Source organism: Pieris rapae, chromosome 1 (genome assembly GCF_905147795.1).
Source record: "Pieris rapae chromosome 1, ilPieRapa1.1, whole genome shotgun sequence".
Classification (NCBI taxonomy): Eukaryota; Metazoa; Arthropoda; class Insecta; order Lepidoptera; family Pieridae; genus Pieris; species Pieris rapae.
Genome location: NC_059509.1, coordinates 8,075,702 through 8,095,599, shown reverse-complemented (window position 1 = coordinate 8,095,599; position 19,898 = coordinate 8,075,702). Strand labels below are relative to the sequence as shown.

The following is a 19,898-nucleotide window of genomic DNA, read 5'->3' as shown; positions in this document are numbered from 1 at the left end:
TGTCAACAAATGCAAGATACGTAATACTACTATGTTGTAGTACGTAACTATTCTTACTATCGTAAAGGTATTTAAAATAATCCTTATTAGACGTATTGGAATTACGAATGTTTTTACAATTTAATAAAAAATACGTAGGTATTTGAAGAATTCGCCATTGAATAAAATTTAATGTATACAAAATACTATAATATTATAAGTATTAATCATGCAACAACTATAAATATTTTATATATTTTTTACTTGGATAGATTGCTAAAGTATTGTTATGTGTTTAAAGGCCTCTTAGAGTTGACGACTGGATGTCAAAATCAAGAATGAACATTGTACAATTAGACCAGTGTCGATAATTTTTGAAACCAAAAAAAATTACAGTAGGATGAAACCCATTAGAAATGCAGGGGAATATGATCAAAATGAAAGGAAAAATAAATTACGGTCGATCCGAGTTCGGGAAGTGGGAGGGGGGTGACTTTTAAGGGGGAAAAATTGTTTATCTTGATTTCCGGCGAAACTACCAGTCCTATGGAAAAAAGTTAAATGGCAAAGTTGTAGGTCATAAAAAGATCTACAACTTTGGTATTTACATTTTTTTCACATAACCTCAAAATTTAGGTGAAAAATTCAAAAAACCAAGTTTTTTGTTTTTTATTTATATCTTTTTTAAAAAGTTTTCTTTTTCTACGAAATTTGGTGAAAACTTACCTTATTATGTCCCAAATATACTGTAATTTATTTGATTAAAAATATTTATTTTTTCGCCTCATTTTAACTTAATATCAAAAAAGCACCCTAATTTTCAATCGAAAATTCTGACGTCAAAATTTGAGCTTTTTTCAAAAAGTTTGGGGGCTTTTTGTTCGTTGAAATATCTACTTTCTGATGGTGTAAAAAAAAATATACATTACTATAGGAAATATTATTAGAAAATGCAAAAAATTGAAAAAACCTCAAATTCGAAAATTTTCTTTTAATTATGTACAATTTTGAGGTATTTATTAAAATTTACACTTTAATTACTCAAAAAACGTAAGATTTAATGCTTCATTGATAAACGAAAAAATTGCAAATTAAAATATACTTCTATAATTAACAAACAAATAAGTTAATAAAGTTAATATTTAATAAGACATCTACAATATTTTGAAAAAGTTGTAGAATCTTCTGTAAATAATATTTGTAGATGCCTATTTATTGCTGTTTTAAGATAATTTATATCCCTGAGTGACCTTCGGTGAATTTTGAATTTTTCTTTGAATAAAGTAAATTTCTCACAAATCACTTAGTGTAACTCAGCCTGCAGGTGTATTTTTAAAAACGATGTTGTACACTACTCTGTATCTCGAATACTGGCTAACGGTTTTTACAGCTGCTACGAAATAGCAGGTAGCAGTAAGGCCCAGACCCTCCTAGGTCCATCCCCACTTCTCAATGAAATAACTTACACTGGGCTAAAATTCACCGAAGGTCACTAAGGTATATAAATTATCTTAAAACAGCAATAAATAGGCATCTACAAATATTATTTACAGAAGATTCTACAACTTTTTCAAAATATTGTAGATGTCTTATTAAATATTAACTTTATTAACTTATTTTTTTGTTAATTATAGAAGTATATTTTAATTTGCAATTTTTTCGTTTATCAATGAAGCATTAAATCTTACGTTTTTTGAGTAATTAAAGTGTAAATTTTAATAAATACCTCAAAATTGTACATAATTAAAAGAAAATTTTCGAATTTGAGGTTTTTTCAATTTTTTGCATTTTCTAATAATATTTCCTACAGTAATGTATATTTTTTTTACACCATCAGAAAGTAGATATTTCAACGAACAAAAAGCCCCCAAACTTTTTGAAAAAAGCTCAAATTTTGACGTCAGAATTTTTGATTGAAAATTAGGGTGCTTTTTTGATATTAAGTTAAAATGAGGCGAAAAAATAAATATTTTTAATCAATTAAATTACAGTATATTTGGGACATAATAAGGTAAGTTTTCACCAAATTTCGTAGAAAAAGAAAACTTTTTAAAAAAGATATAAATAAAAAACCAAAAACTTGGTTTTTTGAATTTTTCACCTAAATTTTGAGGTTATGTGAAAAAAATGTAAATACCAAAGTTGTAGATCTTTTTATGACCTACAACTTTGCCATTTAACTTTTTTCCATAGGACTGGTAGTTTCGCCGGAAATCAAGATAAACAATTTTTCCCCCTTAAAAGTCACCCCCCTCCCACTTCCCGAACTCGGATCGACCGTAATTTATTTTTCCTTTCATTTTGATCATACTCCCCTGCATTTCTAATGGGTTTCATCCTACTGTAATTTTTTTTCATTTTTTACTATTTTTGAAGGCTTCGGCACTGGTCTAAATGGAGAATAAAAACTTAGAGTAGTGTTTTGTTACAGAAAATCATTTTTTAAAAGTGCTATATTAGATTTGAAAATTATTGTACGTCGACCTGTCCTACTGACTGATATTTTGAATTTCTCTTTCAACAGACGAGTTTGCGCAATTATTTATGACGGAACATTGCAATACGTATGTAACAAACCGTGGATAAAATTATAATTAAACGTGTGTTTGTTATGTATACATGGCAATTGGGAGTAAATAAATAAATTAGGAATAAAATAAATATATTATTCAAAATTTGAAAATCTACCAATATAGTTAACATTCAGGACATAATCGATGGGAATATTTATTACACATATCGTTCATTCATCATTAAACTTATTGAAGAACTGCTTATACCATATAGTAGCAAACTAAAATACTGAACAATATCAAAATATGGCTAAATATACATAATGACGTATTTTATGTTAAAAAGTATCGCGGCCTGCATGTTTTTGTTCTAGTGCAAACATAAAAAGCGACTAAAAAACATCTTAAAATCTAATTTTGTCGGATGTAACAGCAAAACAGCTCAAACTGTCGCTTCCGTCGTCCCTCTGGTCCTCAACGCAATGTCCTCCTGAGTGTTGACCGTAACTGAAGGTCGCAAAATCTTGTTGGCAATGGCGTCTCGTGCTGCCGCCAATCCAATAGTAACGAAGTGCAAGCTTACTAGCAGTAAGAGTGTTATAAATATCACTATTATCGCAGTCCCAGGATTGCCCCAATATACCACTGGATAAATGTATGGGTCACCTAACCTGAAACAAACGTAAAGAGGGATACGATAAGTAGGTAAATTTGAGTTAAACACCTGTGTTGACTTTGAATTACGTAACCGCGTGACATTTTTTTACGATTGTATTTATTATAAAGTATAAATTTAATTTTCCTTTATATTTATTATGGTTTATATGTTTTACAAGGTGAAGTTAATAACTAACAATTTTTACAATCAAAGTTGCAGCATTTATTCTTCAACGTTTTTTTCGGACAATAGCATTCAATATGGATTGAACGATTTATTTGTATTCGCTTACTTATTTTGAGAGCCGATGATATATAAGTATTTTTACCATTAATAGTACCATTAATAGTACCATTAATAGTACCATATAATAATATTAATTATAATCAATTAAAATTTTAATTACGAGGACAACTTAATACAAAGTTATTGTTCTGCGTTTATAAATAAGAATCACAGAGACAACAGAAATCACAAAAAATAATCTCCCAGTATATTTTTATATTATCAATATTCATAAAGGATAAACACGTGAATCAATTAAATACACGTGACCTACATTAAAGCGAATACTGAATAGGTAAACATTACCTGATTATAGAATTGAGATTAAAAAAATTATATACGTTTTTCTATTTAAACCGACCGGCGTCGACTAGATCAATTTGAGATTTATAATCGTCATTTCATATATATACTTTTTAGCTAATTATTTCAATATTTCCCCCAAAATAGATTGGTGTTGTCAGTAAGAAAGGTTTAATTTTTAAGTTGCAGTACAACGTCAATCCCATGAGATTAGTCTATGGGTTGCTATGGTCTGCGTATCGCTCCGGTAATTAAAGGAAACATGGTATACTTTTCATGGATTCAAACTGGACGAGCCAAGCTATTAAGCGTCGTGATTATCTAAATCCTAAGAAAGCCTAAGAGTATAGCCAGACACTGTCTTTACCATTTTAAAAGCACAAAGCATTTCAATTCATACAATAAATATTATTTACTGTTTTGTTGTAAGTGCTAAATATAGAGTGAAAATAATATCTTCTATTATTTTAAGCAATACGTAAATACGCTATTAACGGTTCGGGCCTTAATTTATAAGACCTGTAATAAAATGAAAACGGTAGTTCATAGTAGTGCTTGCTTCGACAAATGTAATAACTTAAAAATCCCCACACCGTCTATCCTAAATTTTGCTTTAGAGTTGAGACAGAATTGCAAAAATATTCTCGTTAAAATGTAACATTTCTCTACTCGAACTTTTGTCTTGATTAGTCAGGATACGTATATAAACAAATAGAGAAATTTAATTGAAGTTAAAGCTAGTAAATAATATTTCGTAAAAACTTATATACAGAAGTACTTACGGATTAGTTCCATTAGCGATGTAGTATATGAGATTAAAGACGACGTAGATGCAGGAGAAAATTATGGGATGCACTACGTGTACAATTCGAATTTTGTGTGACGCGCCGAGCAGAAAAAGAAACATTACCAGGGAGTTAATTCCATGTATGGCTATGTCGAGACCTCGACTCACTTCCTCTTCAACACCCTCTGAAAATTGTACCGATAGTGGTTACAACCATAGGGAATAAATGTATTCTGTTACCTAACATCAAGCGTCTGTGAACATGAAACAAGCTTTATAATAATAATATAGTCTTTATATTCCGAAACTCTGTGATCTATGATCTTTTATGTATTTTTACATAGTATATCTCGGAGTTCGGTGTCACTCTTGGCAAGGGCCTCCTCTAACTATTTCCACGATTCTCTATCCTTTGTGACTCTTCTCCAGGTGATTAAGGAGTTTAAGTCCTGGTATTGCTCGATGCTAGATATATAATATATATTTTTTTTTGTTAGAGAGCGGCGATCCGATCTTCCAACGGCGATCAACCGTGATGGGAAGGCCTTGATTAGGTTGTTTTAGAATGTGTTTTTCATATTTATTTTGTTTTCAGGTAAACAAATAATTAATAATTATTCTAGAATGCAAAGTAAAGTACCTTCATATAGTAAGGTCCAGTAAAATACAGTGATGAGAAAAGCCAGCGGTACTGAGATGTTATATAAAATCCAGTAGGTTTTTACGTACCACGGCAGCGAGAACTGAGTTCCTGAGAAAAAAGGGTTAGCAAAACTGTTACTATTCATAATTATATAAAATGCCGTTACATAATAAGATGTATTTTTTGCTTTGTAGTAAGTAATACGTATTAGAGAAAGTACAATTTTCTTTTGATAAATCATTCTATAATTGTAACTTACAATAAAATAATTTTAATAGCAAAAATATAAACTATGAAATACATCACAATAATTTCATAGAAACATTATGATGCATATATACGTTGTAGTTTTACCGAGTATATTAACAGGTATATTGACAAAACTATTAACAAGAAGGCACTCACCAATTGGCCCATATAAATAACAACGAGCTGAGATTCCTACTCCAAATCCAGTTGCGAGCACCATCATAACTAGTCCCCAGTGAGTCAGATATATGAACCAGAATCCAACAGAAATTGGACTTAAAACATATGTTATAAAGGAAGTGAGGACAATGCCTACAGAAGTCAAGAAAAGCAGAATTCTCCATATTAAAAGTGGCACTGGTGAACGCGTATTTTGCCAAGCGCTTAGAAAAAAATGAGATGGTTTTTGGTATTCTAAACCAACCATATGGAGTTGGCACTCCTCCTTAAAGAACTCCTTAATGGCACTCATGGCAGTGACACATTACAACTAATGGTTTTTTATTTGTGTAACCTAAAATAGTTATCGTTAAAAACCGATACCGTATCTCCTGATAGCACATTCACGGTAATCTTGCCAAATGTTTAATGTAACTATTCAGCGATTCTTAGTATATCGGATTGTATCATGTTAATTGATAATTTAATCCACCTAGATAAGATATTTAATGTATGGGTTTAGTATCCATGGCAGCTCTAGGAGATTTTTTTATATATAGAATTTATAGTCAATTATAAGGATTTGATCAGATAGTGTTGGCCTAGTGGCTTCAGCGTGCGACTCTCATCCCTGAGGTCGTAGGTTCGATCCCCGGCTGTGCACTTTCTATGTGCGCATTTAACATTTGCCCGAACGGTGAAGGAGATAGTTAATATTGATTGAATAATTCATAGAAATTACTAGTAACATTTTGGATGTATTTTATCTACGGACGATGACGAGGACTATGGACGTCTTTTTAATCTTTGGTATTTATTTAACATATTTCTTCCCCCAAGTTAACGGAAGGATCATGAACCAGTTTAAAAACTGACTGGCCCGAAAGCCCCAGTGCCGTAGGTCGAGAAGTTTACATTGGCTATGGGTATTTATATATTTGGTTATGGGTAGGTATTATGTACATTGGTTATTTTACCAAATCTTAATTGTCTTTTATATTTTATAGGTAATGTATAAAACAAACGAAAAAAAATATAAAATATATTTACGTAATTAAGTACATTATACAAATTATATATGTATAGTTAAATAGAATTATATTCAACCTATTCTATATTTTATAGGAAGGAGAATGTGATAATAATTACACGTATCAAAAGAAAATACAACAATTAATACTAGAATAAAATAGTACTTGATTACCATGTTCATATTTCAAGTTAAAAGTACGTGCCTTCAAAATATATTACTAATTGTAAAGGTAAAATATTTAGTAGTGATATTTTATGTAGGAAGTATGAACTAAAGCTCTCAATTCAAAAAATTAATTTACATACGAGTCAATAACTATTCATAAAACGTTATGGTATCATAATGTCTTGAGTTATTTAGTTGGTACTAGCCCGTATGTCAAATCCAATACGTTTTTGATATACGGAAGTCATGATTTACCGCACTGCAGCAGAAGATTAGGCATAGACACTTAAAACTCATGGGATTAATTTAATGCTCCATTACCTTATTTATAAGCGTATAAATCTCAAACATTTAACCTATTCAGACATACAGTTTATACACTTTAATACCCTGAAGTTATATAAACAAAAATTCACTTATATTAGGTAATAGCTTTCAATACAGTGTTCTTAATTCCTCAACTGTACATATTACTCGAAAAATCCATAGAATTATCATTTCGATACCGTTTTCCAAGGGCATCCCTTGCTACAGATAGCAAGGTAATGATTACATGAACTAATATGATAAGAACAGCACAAAATACTACAGCTATTGACGCCACAGCCGGCTGTTCCCAGTCTAACATGGGGTAGATGAATCTGTGTCCGAATCTGTAAAAATACTTTATTTTTTAGATGGTACACATTTTTTAATCCGAAATGTGATGTAAAAATTATTATCGCTGTTAAATAAGTTTACAAGTTTTTACGAATAAGAGTAAAAAAATATTGCCATGCAGTGTATTCATATTATAATTTAAAAAAAAAAACTTTTTTTTGTGTTCACTTTATGCCTAATGTAAGTGAAATATTACTTAAATGTTAATACATGTGATATGACCGTTTGATTTTTAATATTGAACTACTTATAGTCTAAGATCCAGCCCTAAATCGTCCTTCACCGGGGTGAGTAATGAACGAAACATATTTTAAATGAAATTTTAAATATAAAAAAATAAATAAACGATGGGTTCGCTGAATAATTCCTGGACAGGCTATATTAAATTATTAATTAAAAAATTTTTTTAATGAATAATTGCCGGACTATAATTCTAATTTTTAAAATTCGCAAACCGCACTTAGGTCCAACATTTTTGCAGTGAACCTTATATCGTATACGTGTTTGCAATAAAACAGCGCTCACGTTGATATAAAATTTATTGATTAATCATTAAAAGTATAAAAACCTACTATCAATATACCTGTGTATACCTGTGAACCTTGTAGTCCGTCCAGGAAAAAAATAAAGAACCTAACAATTGCACATTTTACAAGTCTCATACTTTCAGCTGGTATAAGATTTTTTTATTACTCTCATCAGTACAATTTTTAATAAAAAATCATTTTTTAATTAATAATTTAATATAGCCCGTCCAGGATTTTTTCACCGAACCCATTGTTTATTTATTTTTTAATATTTTAAATTTCATTTAAAATATGTTTCGTTCATTACTCACCCCGGTGAAGGACGATTTAGGGCTGGATCTTCTACTATTACCTATAAATAAAACTATTAATAAAATATGCAATAATGTTATATTAATGCTATTCCGCTCTTAGCATTTTTCTGACATTTTTGTGCGCCTGGTAGCAGCATCGCATCGGTAGTTTACAGCGGGCGTTACTACTAGATAATATTTAATTAGTTTATTTAATAATTGAATATGTAAAATAATTTCTTTTATAAATGAATTTTCTTCGTGAATAACGTGAAATTCAAGATAAATGGACGTTATATGCATATAATAAAAATTAATTCAAATTTATGATAAGATTCTGTACTTTGGCCAACTAATTAAATATAATATATTTACGGCTCCATGCAATTATAATCTTCTATTTTGAACTATGTGTAATCGTCAGATAATTTCTAAAAAAACATTGGAATTATTAAATACGGATAAGTATGAGTAGGTAGTAGTTACCGTTAAAATACATGGTACCAAAAGCTAAAATTATTATATGTAGTCATGAAATTTAATAAAACTTACTGGTCAGTGCCGCCTGCTGCCCAGTAAATAATACTGAAGAACATGTAGATCAGAGCAACGCAAAACACATTATAGAAGTGTAGTAAGTACATGGGATGACGAGATGTTAGCAGTAGTAATAACATCACCACACTATTTATGGCGTGGATGAAGATATCCAGTACTTTGTTTGGTGCAAATTCTAATCCAGCTGAAAAAAAGCGAGATTTAATTTTCTAGCTGTCTTCATATAGGCTGTTAGACAAATGCGTATTAAAAATTATAAGTTTGTAAACTTAAATATTGATACTGTTTTGCACTTATGTTTTTGAATGTTGAGACTTATACAGAATAATTTAAAAAACGAAACTAATGTATTATATATATAATATGCTGTTTTAACTAACACAGTAAATATAAACTGTCCGACACAAATTGTTTTTATAAATAATTTGTAATAAAACAGTTTCTTGATTCAATGGGTAACTGATCGATAAAAATAGAAATAGACATATGCTACAATCTTGGCCTCAGATTTCAGCCTTCTGAATTAAACGTTATTGATTTCTGTAAGTATACATATGTCTACCTAGGAACATCCAGTGGCATATATGTTCGAGCCCACGTCCTAAGTCACGTGCTCGGTCTGTACTGTCTACAGCTGTGATTCTCAACCTTTTTTTTGTTACGGCACATATTAAACGATTTAAAATTTGGCGGCACACAAAGAAAAAGATAACAACTATTTACTTACTACAACACACTCCATAAATAGTTTATGGCAAAAGTTTTAAATATACAGAATAAACTAATATTTGCTTCAATAATAATAATTTAATTAAAAGTTTATTACGGGATTAATTACAAGCTAATAATATAGAAACATAGGTTGAGAATCACTGGTCTACAGTCTAACACTGCTACTTCGTGTCCATAATGTAATGGATAAGATGAATCCTAGAATGAAAACTAAATATGGAATATTACCGGCTTCTTCAGAGTCTGCTAATCCGGATAAAAATGCCCAATAGAAGACCGTAATAAACACGGCTAAAGGTACAGCGACATTGTATATCAACCAGTACACAATTATATACCAAGGCAGTCTAAATGACGTATCTGAAACGAACAGCAATTACATTTTTTATGGGAAAAAAACACTTTAACAGGGATTTTGGGTAGCGATGTAATCATAATATTCTATCTATTAATCACTATATTATAAGAGTTAATAGTTTTTTTTTTAGTTTCAACAGATATATTATAAGATTATTTAGTGTGAGAGTACAAGTGATCAGAGTTCTTCTAATCGAAACCAATTTTCTTTCTTGAATTGAATTCGGATAGCACACTGATAATAATCTTTATCCACTTAAATATTCGATATTTAATCGTTTTTATTATCTGTTACCGCGTGCTGCCGTGATGTTTCTACTATGTACTTATATAAAAGGTAAAGTATTCGTCACCACAGATAAAGCGGGTATATTATATAGTGTCATATTCCTAGAATGATAGTGAAGATATCATATAACATACATCCTATAATAAGTTAATAATCTCGCTTTAATAACGATAAAATAGATTATAGACATTAGCCAGAATCAAAAGCTTAAACAATTGTGAAGCATTCACCAGCAAAAATAATACTAGGTATTCACATACATAATACAAAATTATGTATGTGAATACCTAGTATTATTTTTAATTATAATGCGTATAATGGATACGTGGCTTTTGAGGTAAACTTTTATTTCCGGTTAATAGCTTCCATAACTAACTATATACAAAAAAATAAAGCATAAAACAAATATACGTTTGCAGGCTACTTCAAACACTTTCTCATGCCTATTACTTTCAAGTAGAAACTTTTAAAAACCATATTGTAAAATATCATTATTACGTACAGATAAAACATTTTTATGCAATATTGTTTTCAATTGACTCACGCTATTTGAATAATTAATTAGTTATAGTTCCGGTAAATATTGTATGTTAAATATAAAAATGGATAGTTTGAAAGCATAACCTTAATTTAGAATGCGAAGCTTCAAACAGGTCACTATAACTTACCAATAGGTCCCTTCATATAACGGAGCAGTGAAATCCCAAATCCAAGACCAGTAGAGACCATCATTAGGATAATTCCCCAGTGAGTCAAATATATCGGCCAAAACGCACCCTTTCCTGTTTCTGCCACTAGCACTATGGATGATATCACTATAGCCACGGAACATAAAAATAATAAACCCCGTATTATTAAAAGGGGTACACACGAGCGATTCTGTTGAAAGCAACCGACGAAAAAATCCTCCCCATCATCATGTTCGAACTTGAATTTTTGAATTTGGAACTCCTTCTTACAATACTTCTTTATCGCACCCATTTTCGCGACTACAATATCACTTCGCAGCCCGCGGCCAAATACGCGACGAGATTCACTTGTTTGAACTGATTAGATTTCTGATAGTGGTGTTAAGTATATTTTATGAGTTTTTAAATCTATTGATTATTAGATTTCCTATATATATCCAGATAACATTAGGAAATCTAATATTTTTTTAGAATTAAGCCGTTTTTTTATTTTTAAACGGTATTTAAAAAAATAATAATATCTGATAATGAGATGAATTCAATTATGAGTTGTGAAATCCCTGTACCATAGCTGCTAATAAGGGTTTTGCATACGATAGATATACCAACTGAAATTATTATTAGTGTTGATAGCAAGTTAATAAATTAGCTTGCGACCTAATTCATTCAAGGGCATTTTAATATTATCTTTATGTTTATGACACTAATTAGGTAAAAAAATGCCTTTTATATACCATCAACATAATAATATAATATAAATAACGTGGACTTAAATAGTTATTTTTTGACCTTGTTAATCATAATTTTATATATAACATCGTAACCCATACGTATTATAAGGTCGTCGAAGTTTTGCTATACTTTGATTATTAAACAATTGATATATATTTAATAACGGAAACATTACATTTGAATTTCGAACCCTATTATTATTGGTTATATAAGTAAAACTTCTAATGAATATATGCTTTTATTTCATAAAATCCACATTTAAAAATACTTGTACAAATTATTCAGCACAACACATGTTACCAATCATAAACTCCCTTTTTATTTTTATATATCATTAGTTATCGAATAATAGGCAATAGGCTTTTTTATTCACAATGATCTAATAATCTACAATATCAACGTTATCACAAAATAAATATTACTTATTTACAAGTAAATAATAATTATTTCCATTATTTACTTATTGATAATCGAAGAGTTTGAACTCATTTCCAACTGAAGTCTGATTTGAGAATGTTATAAAAATTGTAAAAATCTTTGGCACCAGGCAACATTATTTTTCCACAGCAATCACAAATCATTTCCTTACAGCTAATGTAGTAATTGTCCGTCACCCACATATCAACAGTATAAATATTTCATTATCTTATCAGTACTTCACTGAGATCTAGTTTTTCAAGGTTCAAATCCATCATTGTATACTCCACTTTTGTTCCGGGATAGTCTCTGTAAAGTGTAGTCACGAACCGTTGAAATTCCTACGGTTAATATATGCATTAATGCGAAGAATAGTGCTGTCAAAGTCAACACTATGAGCGTTTGTACCGGCTTCGACCAGTCAATCACTGGGTATATGAAAGCATTGCCCCATCTGAAAAGATAAATAAGTATGTTAATAGTGATTATGCGGAAGTTAAAAATTTGAAGACTTATGGTTTTGAATTCGTATTCAAGTACTATTTTTATAACGATTTTTGTTGTGTCAGTTGAATAAACTATAGTGAAATTTAATTCTAACACTATGAAATTGGCCGTGTTACCTAGCGTAAGTATGTTATTGCCATACAAATTTCTTGTGAGTAATCGTTCTTCGGAGGCATGAACCCTGAATATATGATTATTTATTGGAAACATTAACCGAATTCTGTGGATTTGCGTAAGATTACAATATAAATTAAACTTTTATTTGTTTTTATATTAAACAAATATTACATTTGATTTTGATAAACCCATTAAAAATCACATAAATAATGTCTTGTTTGTCTTGCGAAAAAAAATTAAGTAACATTGGCAGAAATCCAAGAAAAATATAAATATTTTTTTTATAACAATTACAATTGCAGCGATTAGTATTCGAAAGTCGTGCAAGATTAATGGCCAGAGGATAATTAATATTTTGTCCTTGACATGCGAGGATATACGCAAGGTCTGATCTGAAAAGATTAAGTATGATAATTGAATGCGTTTAAAATCTACAAAAAGATGCGTTTTGGTAAAGTTAATTTTTAAATCAACATTTCCCATAGTTTGAAGGATATGAGGTAATGTCACCATAGTGTCATTATTATGAAATAGCAATACAATTGATTTTGGGAGGCCTAATAGTATAAGTAGTACATTCAAGGTTTTTTGCGATAAATTGTTGTGCGTTCAATTTTGCAATTTCCTTCCTTACTTACTTCAAGTATTACTCTTTTGATCATTATTATATTTCAAGGAACATAGAAATGATCACATATAATAAAATTTTTACTTTAATATTTAAAACGACTAATTTGCATTTAAGAGAAAAAAAAAATGCGGTGCAGCCGTCTTCGAGGTTTAAGCGAAGTTTCATTTTATTTAAATAGTTCTTCTGAATCTTTATATAATCTAATAAATCACTTCGTCAATCAATCGTTATAAAAATAAATCTTTATATAGTATCTTTATTAATAACACCTCTAATGTCGAAGTATTCTAAGTCTACAAATGTTAGTTTACAATGACTTGATAGTGCAAAATTTATATACAAACAAATATTGTTTGAGTTTTGTGCAAACTTAGATGTGAGTTCGTGACAAGGTTTAGTGTTAGAAGGTTTTGTTTACGTTTACCTTAACGCGAAGACAAATATGTATGCATATAAAATTTTGCGATAGTTTTTGTTGGTAACATATGACGTCTGTATTTTTTGTCTAAAATAATAAGATATTTATACAAATGGCAGTAAATAGTTTTTGTTTCAAATTTAATTTCAATTAGGAGTTGTAGTAATATTATTTTCCCAATTATTGTTTGGTTAAGGTAAATTATTGAAGTCAGACATTAAAAGAAAATAAGATATTAACTTGAATTAAAAAAATGTTTACCGTACAAAAACTCAATTTTTATTAAGCAATATTAATTGTAGACGAAAACATATAGTTGCTTTAAACAGAGGATTTTAATAATCTGTTTGAACTTTGAACTATGAATTGGACAGTGACCAAGAAGAGCATGCACACGGAGATATAACGTTTGGAACTTTGGAATAATCAAACTACGTTTCGTAAAACTAAAGACGTCTTTGGTTTACGCGGTACAACCTAGTACGTACCTAGTACATATTATGATGAGTTTAAACATATAAATTGCATTTGTCATTAGTCATATGGGTGTTTCAAAGATTTTAAAAATAGATACACTTACGGATCGTGTCCTTCGGCAAAAAAGTGAGCTAGCGTAAAGAGTAGATAGACACCAGAAAAGTATAGAGGCTGCATCACGTGGAGAAGACGACTCGGGTGACGGGACATCACCAGTTCAATCAGCATCAAAACAGAATTTACTCCATGTAACATTATGTCTAAGATCGGATCAGGTGCGTAGTTTATGTTGGCACCCGCTGCAAAGATAAAAACGTTGAAGTCAAAGGCGTATTTAACATGAATATTTTTATAGCACGCAAAAGGGGTGCTATTTAATTATTCGCAATTGAAACATATTAGGTTTTCCTATTTATCGATTGTAATTGCAATCATTAAACCGATTTGGGATTTGCAGAAACTTACTATTGATTCCATACTTCAATGCCGTGTTAGCTAGTTGCGTGTTTTAAGAACGTTTGTGTGAGATACAGAATTGAGACGCATTATAAAACGATATAAAGGTTTCACTTACCTCCTCTTAGAACAGCCCAATAGAAAAGTGATATAAGAAAGGCCAGCGGTACAGTGATGTTGTACAAAACCCAGTATGCCCTCACATACCAAGGTAGACCTTGCGACCGATCTAAAAGAATATAATCAAGAAATAATTTTATGCTTGCCGGAAAAACAATTTTTGTTCCCACACCTAAAAATATCTGTTTTGGCTAAGTAACGGAGTCGGTTCATAGGGATTAATCGAATTCTTCGGGGTTTTTCAAAATAATTCTTCAATATATTTTTAGATTGTTACAAATACAGTTTCAGAAAATTACCTATCTTCCTTACAGCAAAAACTGTATTTATACAGCAATAAACCCGCTGTAATTGATAAAAAATACTTCGTGTCACGAAAATGATTATGTTTTGTTTGCATTCATTAAGTCGTTACGAAACTAAATAACATTTAACAGTTATAAAAACATTCGTAATGCATTCGTGAATTCAGGGTCAAAGGCGAAAAACCTGCGGTTCTCGTAAGTTGCGTCATCTGAAGTTGTAACACCATTAAAAGTCATTGAAGTATTTCAAGGGCATAAAACCTCTTTGTATAATTGTTTACGTATTTGCTCTCTTATATTCGTTTACAGCAGATTTTTTAATGCTATTCTTACGATATAAGTGGATAGTACCAGTGGAAAATACAATTTTTCTTTAATTTTATAAAGATTTGTTTCGAAAATGTTATCTTGACTTAAATATTGGTATTTTTATCATTCAGGTGGTAAAACTGAACTCAGATAAGTTTATGATTTTTAGTAATTGCCTATTTTTATAGACATTCTTCTATCGTGATTTATTTTATTTTGCTAAACACATAGTAGAAGTATCATAATTTGTTTGTAATAAATAATATGTCTATGGCTATGTCTAAGTAAATATTGCAGCTGACTCGTAGGTAATTTTATTTAAGTAACATTTCATATCTATTTAGCCTAATTCATTAGGTACGGTAGAAGTGCTCTACCTTTTTGTTGCATGTTGTAGGGTTAATGATACATTGTGCCCATTTTACTAAGAATACTAATTGGATCTAGCTCTCATCTATTAATATAACCTAGCAACCGGTGTTGTTTTTATCTCTGTCTGTATCAATCTGTTTTTGCCTTACCTTTAAATTCTCCACGATGTTTCTTAATGCATACTAATATACCGAAGAGTGATTCCAAAAATATCATAAGAAGGCCCCAATGTGTCATATACAGTAGGAACATTTCCCGAGGTCCCCAGAAGCAAACAACGGACCACGTAATAATACTGACTGCCCATACAAATATCGGTACACGCCATACGAGCGGGGACATCTTTCCGCTCCATGACCCTGCAAAGAGTTCCGGCGACTCGTTTCCTTCCCTAAGTTTGGCCAAGCAGCATCCATAGAACTGGTCCGGCGCACTGTCCTTACAATTTTCTAATTTAGTCATTTTCAATTGCTCAACTCAAATCGGTTATGCTTTATTGAATAACCCTTCTGCGTTAAATCTGCGAATAAATAACGAAGTTTTCATTGTCATTCAGATGTTAGGAAACATGTGAGAGATTTTATTAAAAGATCATGTCTATCAACGTTAGCTAAAGGAAAATAGAAGGTGTTTTGACGCCATCAAGGTCTACACACTATCGATCAAGTTGATTTGATGTTGCAATAGGTACTTGAAATATAAAACTCTAATTTTAAAGTATAGTAGAGGTCAGTGCATACCTATTAGTATGCATTGGTTTTTAAAAGTCAGGGTTATCGGATTTAGATAAGACATTAACACAAGTACATTTTAAAAGAAAAAAAATGTATTGCAAAATTAAGACATTTACAGAAATCTTGCTTTTTTTTAAAATCTTATCAAAACTTTTTTAAATTCTATAGATACAATCTTTAAATATGGAAATGTATTATAAACAAATCAATATCGTTAAATTCGCTACATAAATAAATACTTTATATTATTTCGTTTACAAAAATACGAACCTCAATTGAATGTACTAAACAACAGAACAGTTGTTTTTGAAAAAATGTTTATTTATTTAATGTACAATAATTATAAACCGAATAAAACAATAATATTGGTTTCATTAAATCGATAAGAACATTGTAAGAGAACGCGTACATTAATATTAATATAATCACGCATTGCGTGTATCTACTTCTCTATAATTAGACTAATTATTTTGTCAAAGCGTGTCAAACAATAGATCTGATGTAACTTGCTAATATAGTCGATATTATTTAAAAATTCAACATTGTTCAATCAAGAATTACCTGTTTTACTACTGTTAGTTGCACTTCGCACTAATTTACACTGTTTATTTTAAAATGCAAGATACAAATCAAGAACAGTTAAATTTAACTGGGTTTTAACATGCCTGGAAGCGTAAGGTTCAGTTTGGGTAAAACAACCGTTGTTTAGCGTTTAAGACGTCTTGTACTCTTCAGTACGGAAAGTTTTGCAAGGAGAGACCAAGCCCTATTGGGATGTGAGGAAATATATACATAAGTGAGTAGAAAAATGAATTGAATACTGTTTAATTCTGTGGCAAAAGAGGAAGCGTGTTCGTACATCGCGTTGTGCATGAAAATGCGATACGTTACTATATTATTCCTAAGATTACTCAGTTTCCTTTGACACGATATTACATTGACTACAGGAATTGATCACGGCTATAGAAAACGGGTAAAACGTCACATCCTTTTCAATACACGATATTTTTATATAGTACCTATGCGTGATTGTCTTATGATAAAACACATTTGTTATATATTTGTTTCTTTTATATTCTATACTTTATGAATAAGGGGCAAGGAATCACATCGGATACTAGTTAACTATTTTTTGTAATTATAAGTAAAGGATAACGATTTCAATAAAGAATTAGGTATAAGATATTATGTACCTATTTATTATATTTAATGAGGTACTTTTTCTGATAAAACAAATTAATTAACAATGACAAAATTTATTATCATGTGAAATAAAACATTCATACCAATTCAATAAACAAAAATATAAAGCAACAAACGGTTTTTTTTTAATGTATAAATTATATTTATAAATAAATACAGTCCAATTGATTGACACACAAATATAGTTAAATTTTGGCAGGTTTTCAAAGATCGAAAGTACAGCAAATGTTATTTATAAACGACATATTACAGAAAAATTGTAATTCCATTACGTCTCATAAATAATTATATTCAAGTTAATTATCCGAGAAATCCCATTCGGAAAAATCATATTGTAAATTTTCTAGGTTAGGAATAGGAAAAATATTTCTAAGAAGATAACATTTTTTTCCTATACGTCGTGTAGTAAACTAAAAATTATAATACATTTAAGTGATGAAGCATAATCACTTTGTTTTAGTAATATTATAAACAGGAACGATTTCTATTTTTGTGTCAATTAGAAAATCAAATCTAGACCAATATCAATATTTTTTCAGCAATGAAATAATACTGCCTTGAGTAATATAGAGTATAAATGAGATAATATGTCATTTTTGAACTATATATCGAAGAATAATAGTTTTTATAAACCATAAATAACTTACAATTTTAATTTATTAGATAAGTTTTAATGTTACGTAAAGTAATCACACACTAGGGTCCGATGTTATTCAGACAATTTAAATACTTTTACTTAGGGTGGCTATATTTGTATTGTAATACGAAAACAAATCACAACTTCAACATTTACAAGTAGCTGATATGGTATTCAATAAATATAAATAATAACGAAGATAGTATAACTAATATGGATAGCATATTGTATATGTATACTACCTTCGAATTGTTACTAACAAAATATGGATTATTAAATATAAAAAAAATATAATTAACAATTATGTTATTATATATTCTAATTGCCATTTTGGGTGTTTGAATACATTATTATGTAGAATGAAGTACCTCTAGTCTTATAATTAAATAATATTTATATACTTACTTAGTCCAAACTGCACTTTAATAGGAAATCCTATTTAGTATCGTGCGTACTAAACTGTGCGTATATAAACGAAAAAAAAATTAAGTAATTTAAAATATTAGAAATAATTAATTTCTACAGTTACTAATTATTTTTATAATAAAATTAAATACAACGGAAGCGTTTACAAAAAAACATTTCATTTATTGGATTTAACAATACGCGTTAACATACCACTGATTAATTACTTTCGTATTTTATCTGTGGTTAATACGCACGCGTCATGCGCTGATTTCAGCGCGCGACCGACTGAACTTATGCAGTACATATCTTGCTGGCGATGTCCAAAAGATCTGGTGCTCAAGGTCCTCAAGAAAAAAAAACCGTCTTCACACGCTGTCACATGTCATTCATATCTGCAGTTACAATTTACTCCCACGAGAATTGCTTAAACTATGTGCTAAACCTCATTGTTATACATTGAAAAGAAGTTATGTTATTATTATTGTTTTTATAATACATATTCTGATTCTAACTTAAAAATTCATTAAAAATTAAAATCTTTTACACATACTTCTACTAGTAGTAATCAAAAACTTTACCAAAGTATTTAAATTTTTATCATTATCTTTTATCAAAATAAATATTTTGGTAAGGTTGTGCGAGATATTTGTCTGGAGTGAATGTATTGGTTTAATAAATTAAGAAAATAATTAATCATTTCGCGTTGATAATGTTGCGCAATTCTTTTAAAAATGTTTTATAAGAAATCGTAAGGTTAATTAAAAATAACTTTTACAATAACATATGCCCGATAGTCTGTGATAGATAAAATTATATATTTTACCTCTGAACGATTTTGATATGCGAATTTATTGCTACTAGAGCATTATTTTATGTAACTGCTTTATTGTTTGGCTCGAACACCGTGACTTTTAGAAACCTCGGGGACATATAAGATTTGTTTAACATTAGTTACTTTAATATGTCTTAAGCAAGAGATTATATTAAATTATGTTTGGAAAATTAATGTTTGATCTCAATTGCAGCATTGTATAAACTTTAAGGTTTTTGTTCTCACTGAGGTAAATAGTTGTGATAGTTTGTGTGAAAGAAAAATATATTTTTTATTAACTGATAAAATTATTTTAATCTTGTTTCTATTAAAATGCTATTTATCACCATACACTCTTCTTATTA

The 19,898-nt window shown here is 29.8% G+C and overlaps 2 protein-coding genes across 2 annotated transcripts; both read right to left on the bottom strand.

Annotated features, from left to right (window-relative positions):
• Positions 1-2,626: 2,626 nt before the first annotated feature.
• On the bottom strand, positions 2,627-5,958 carry LOC111003901 (protein rolling stone). Its single transcript, XM_045627905.1, has 4 exons — positions 5,574-5,958; positions 5,166-5,276; positions 4,521-4,710; positions 2,627-3,163 (listed from the first exon to the last, which is right to left on the bottom strand). Exons 1-4 carry the CDS (start codon positions 5,887-5,889, stop codon positions 2,935-2,937), a joined length of 846 nt encoding a protein of 281 aa, XP_045483861.1. The 5' UTR covers positions 5,890-5,958; the 3' UTR covers positions 2,627-2,934.
• Positions 5,959-11,836: 5,878 nt separating this feature from the next.
• LOC123689278 (protein rolling stone-like) lies at positions 11,837-19,042 on the bottom strand. Its single transcript, XM_045628668.1, has 6 exons — positions 18,933-19,042; positions 18,720-18,773; positions 15,890-16,260; positions 14,753-14,863; positions 14,282-14,477; positions 11,837-12,482 (listed from the first exon to the last, which is right to left on the bottom strand). The coding sequence occupies exons 3-6, from the start codon at positions 16,200-16,202 to the stop codon at positions 12,287-12,289; spliced, it is 816 nt and encodes a 271-aa protein (XP_045484624.1). The 5' UTR covers positions 16,203-16,260; positions 18,720-18,773; positions 18,933-19,042; the 3' UTR covers positions 11,837-12,286.
• Between the last annotated feature and the right edge of the window lie 856 nt (positions 19,043-19,898).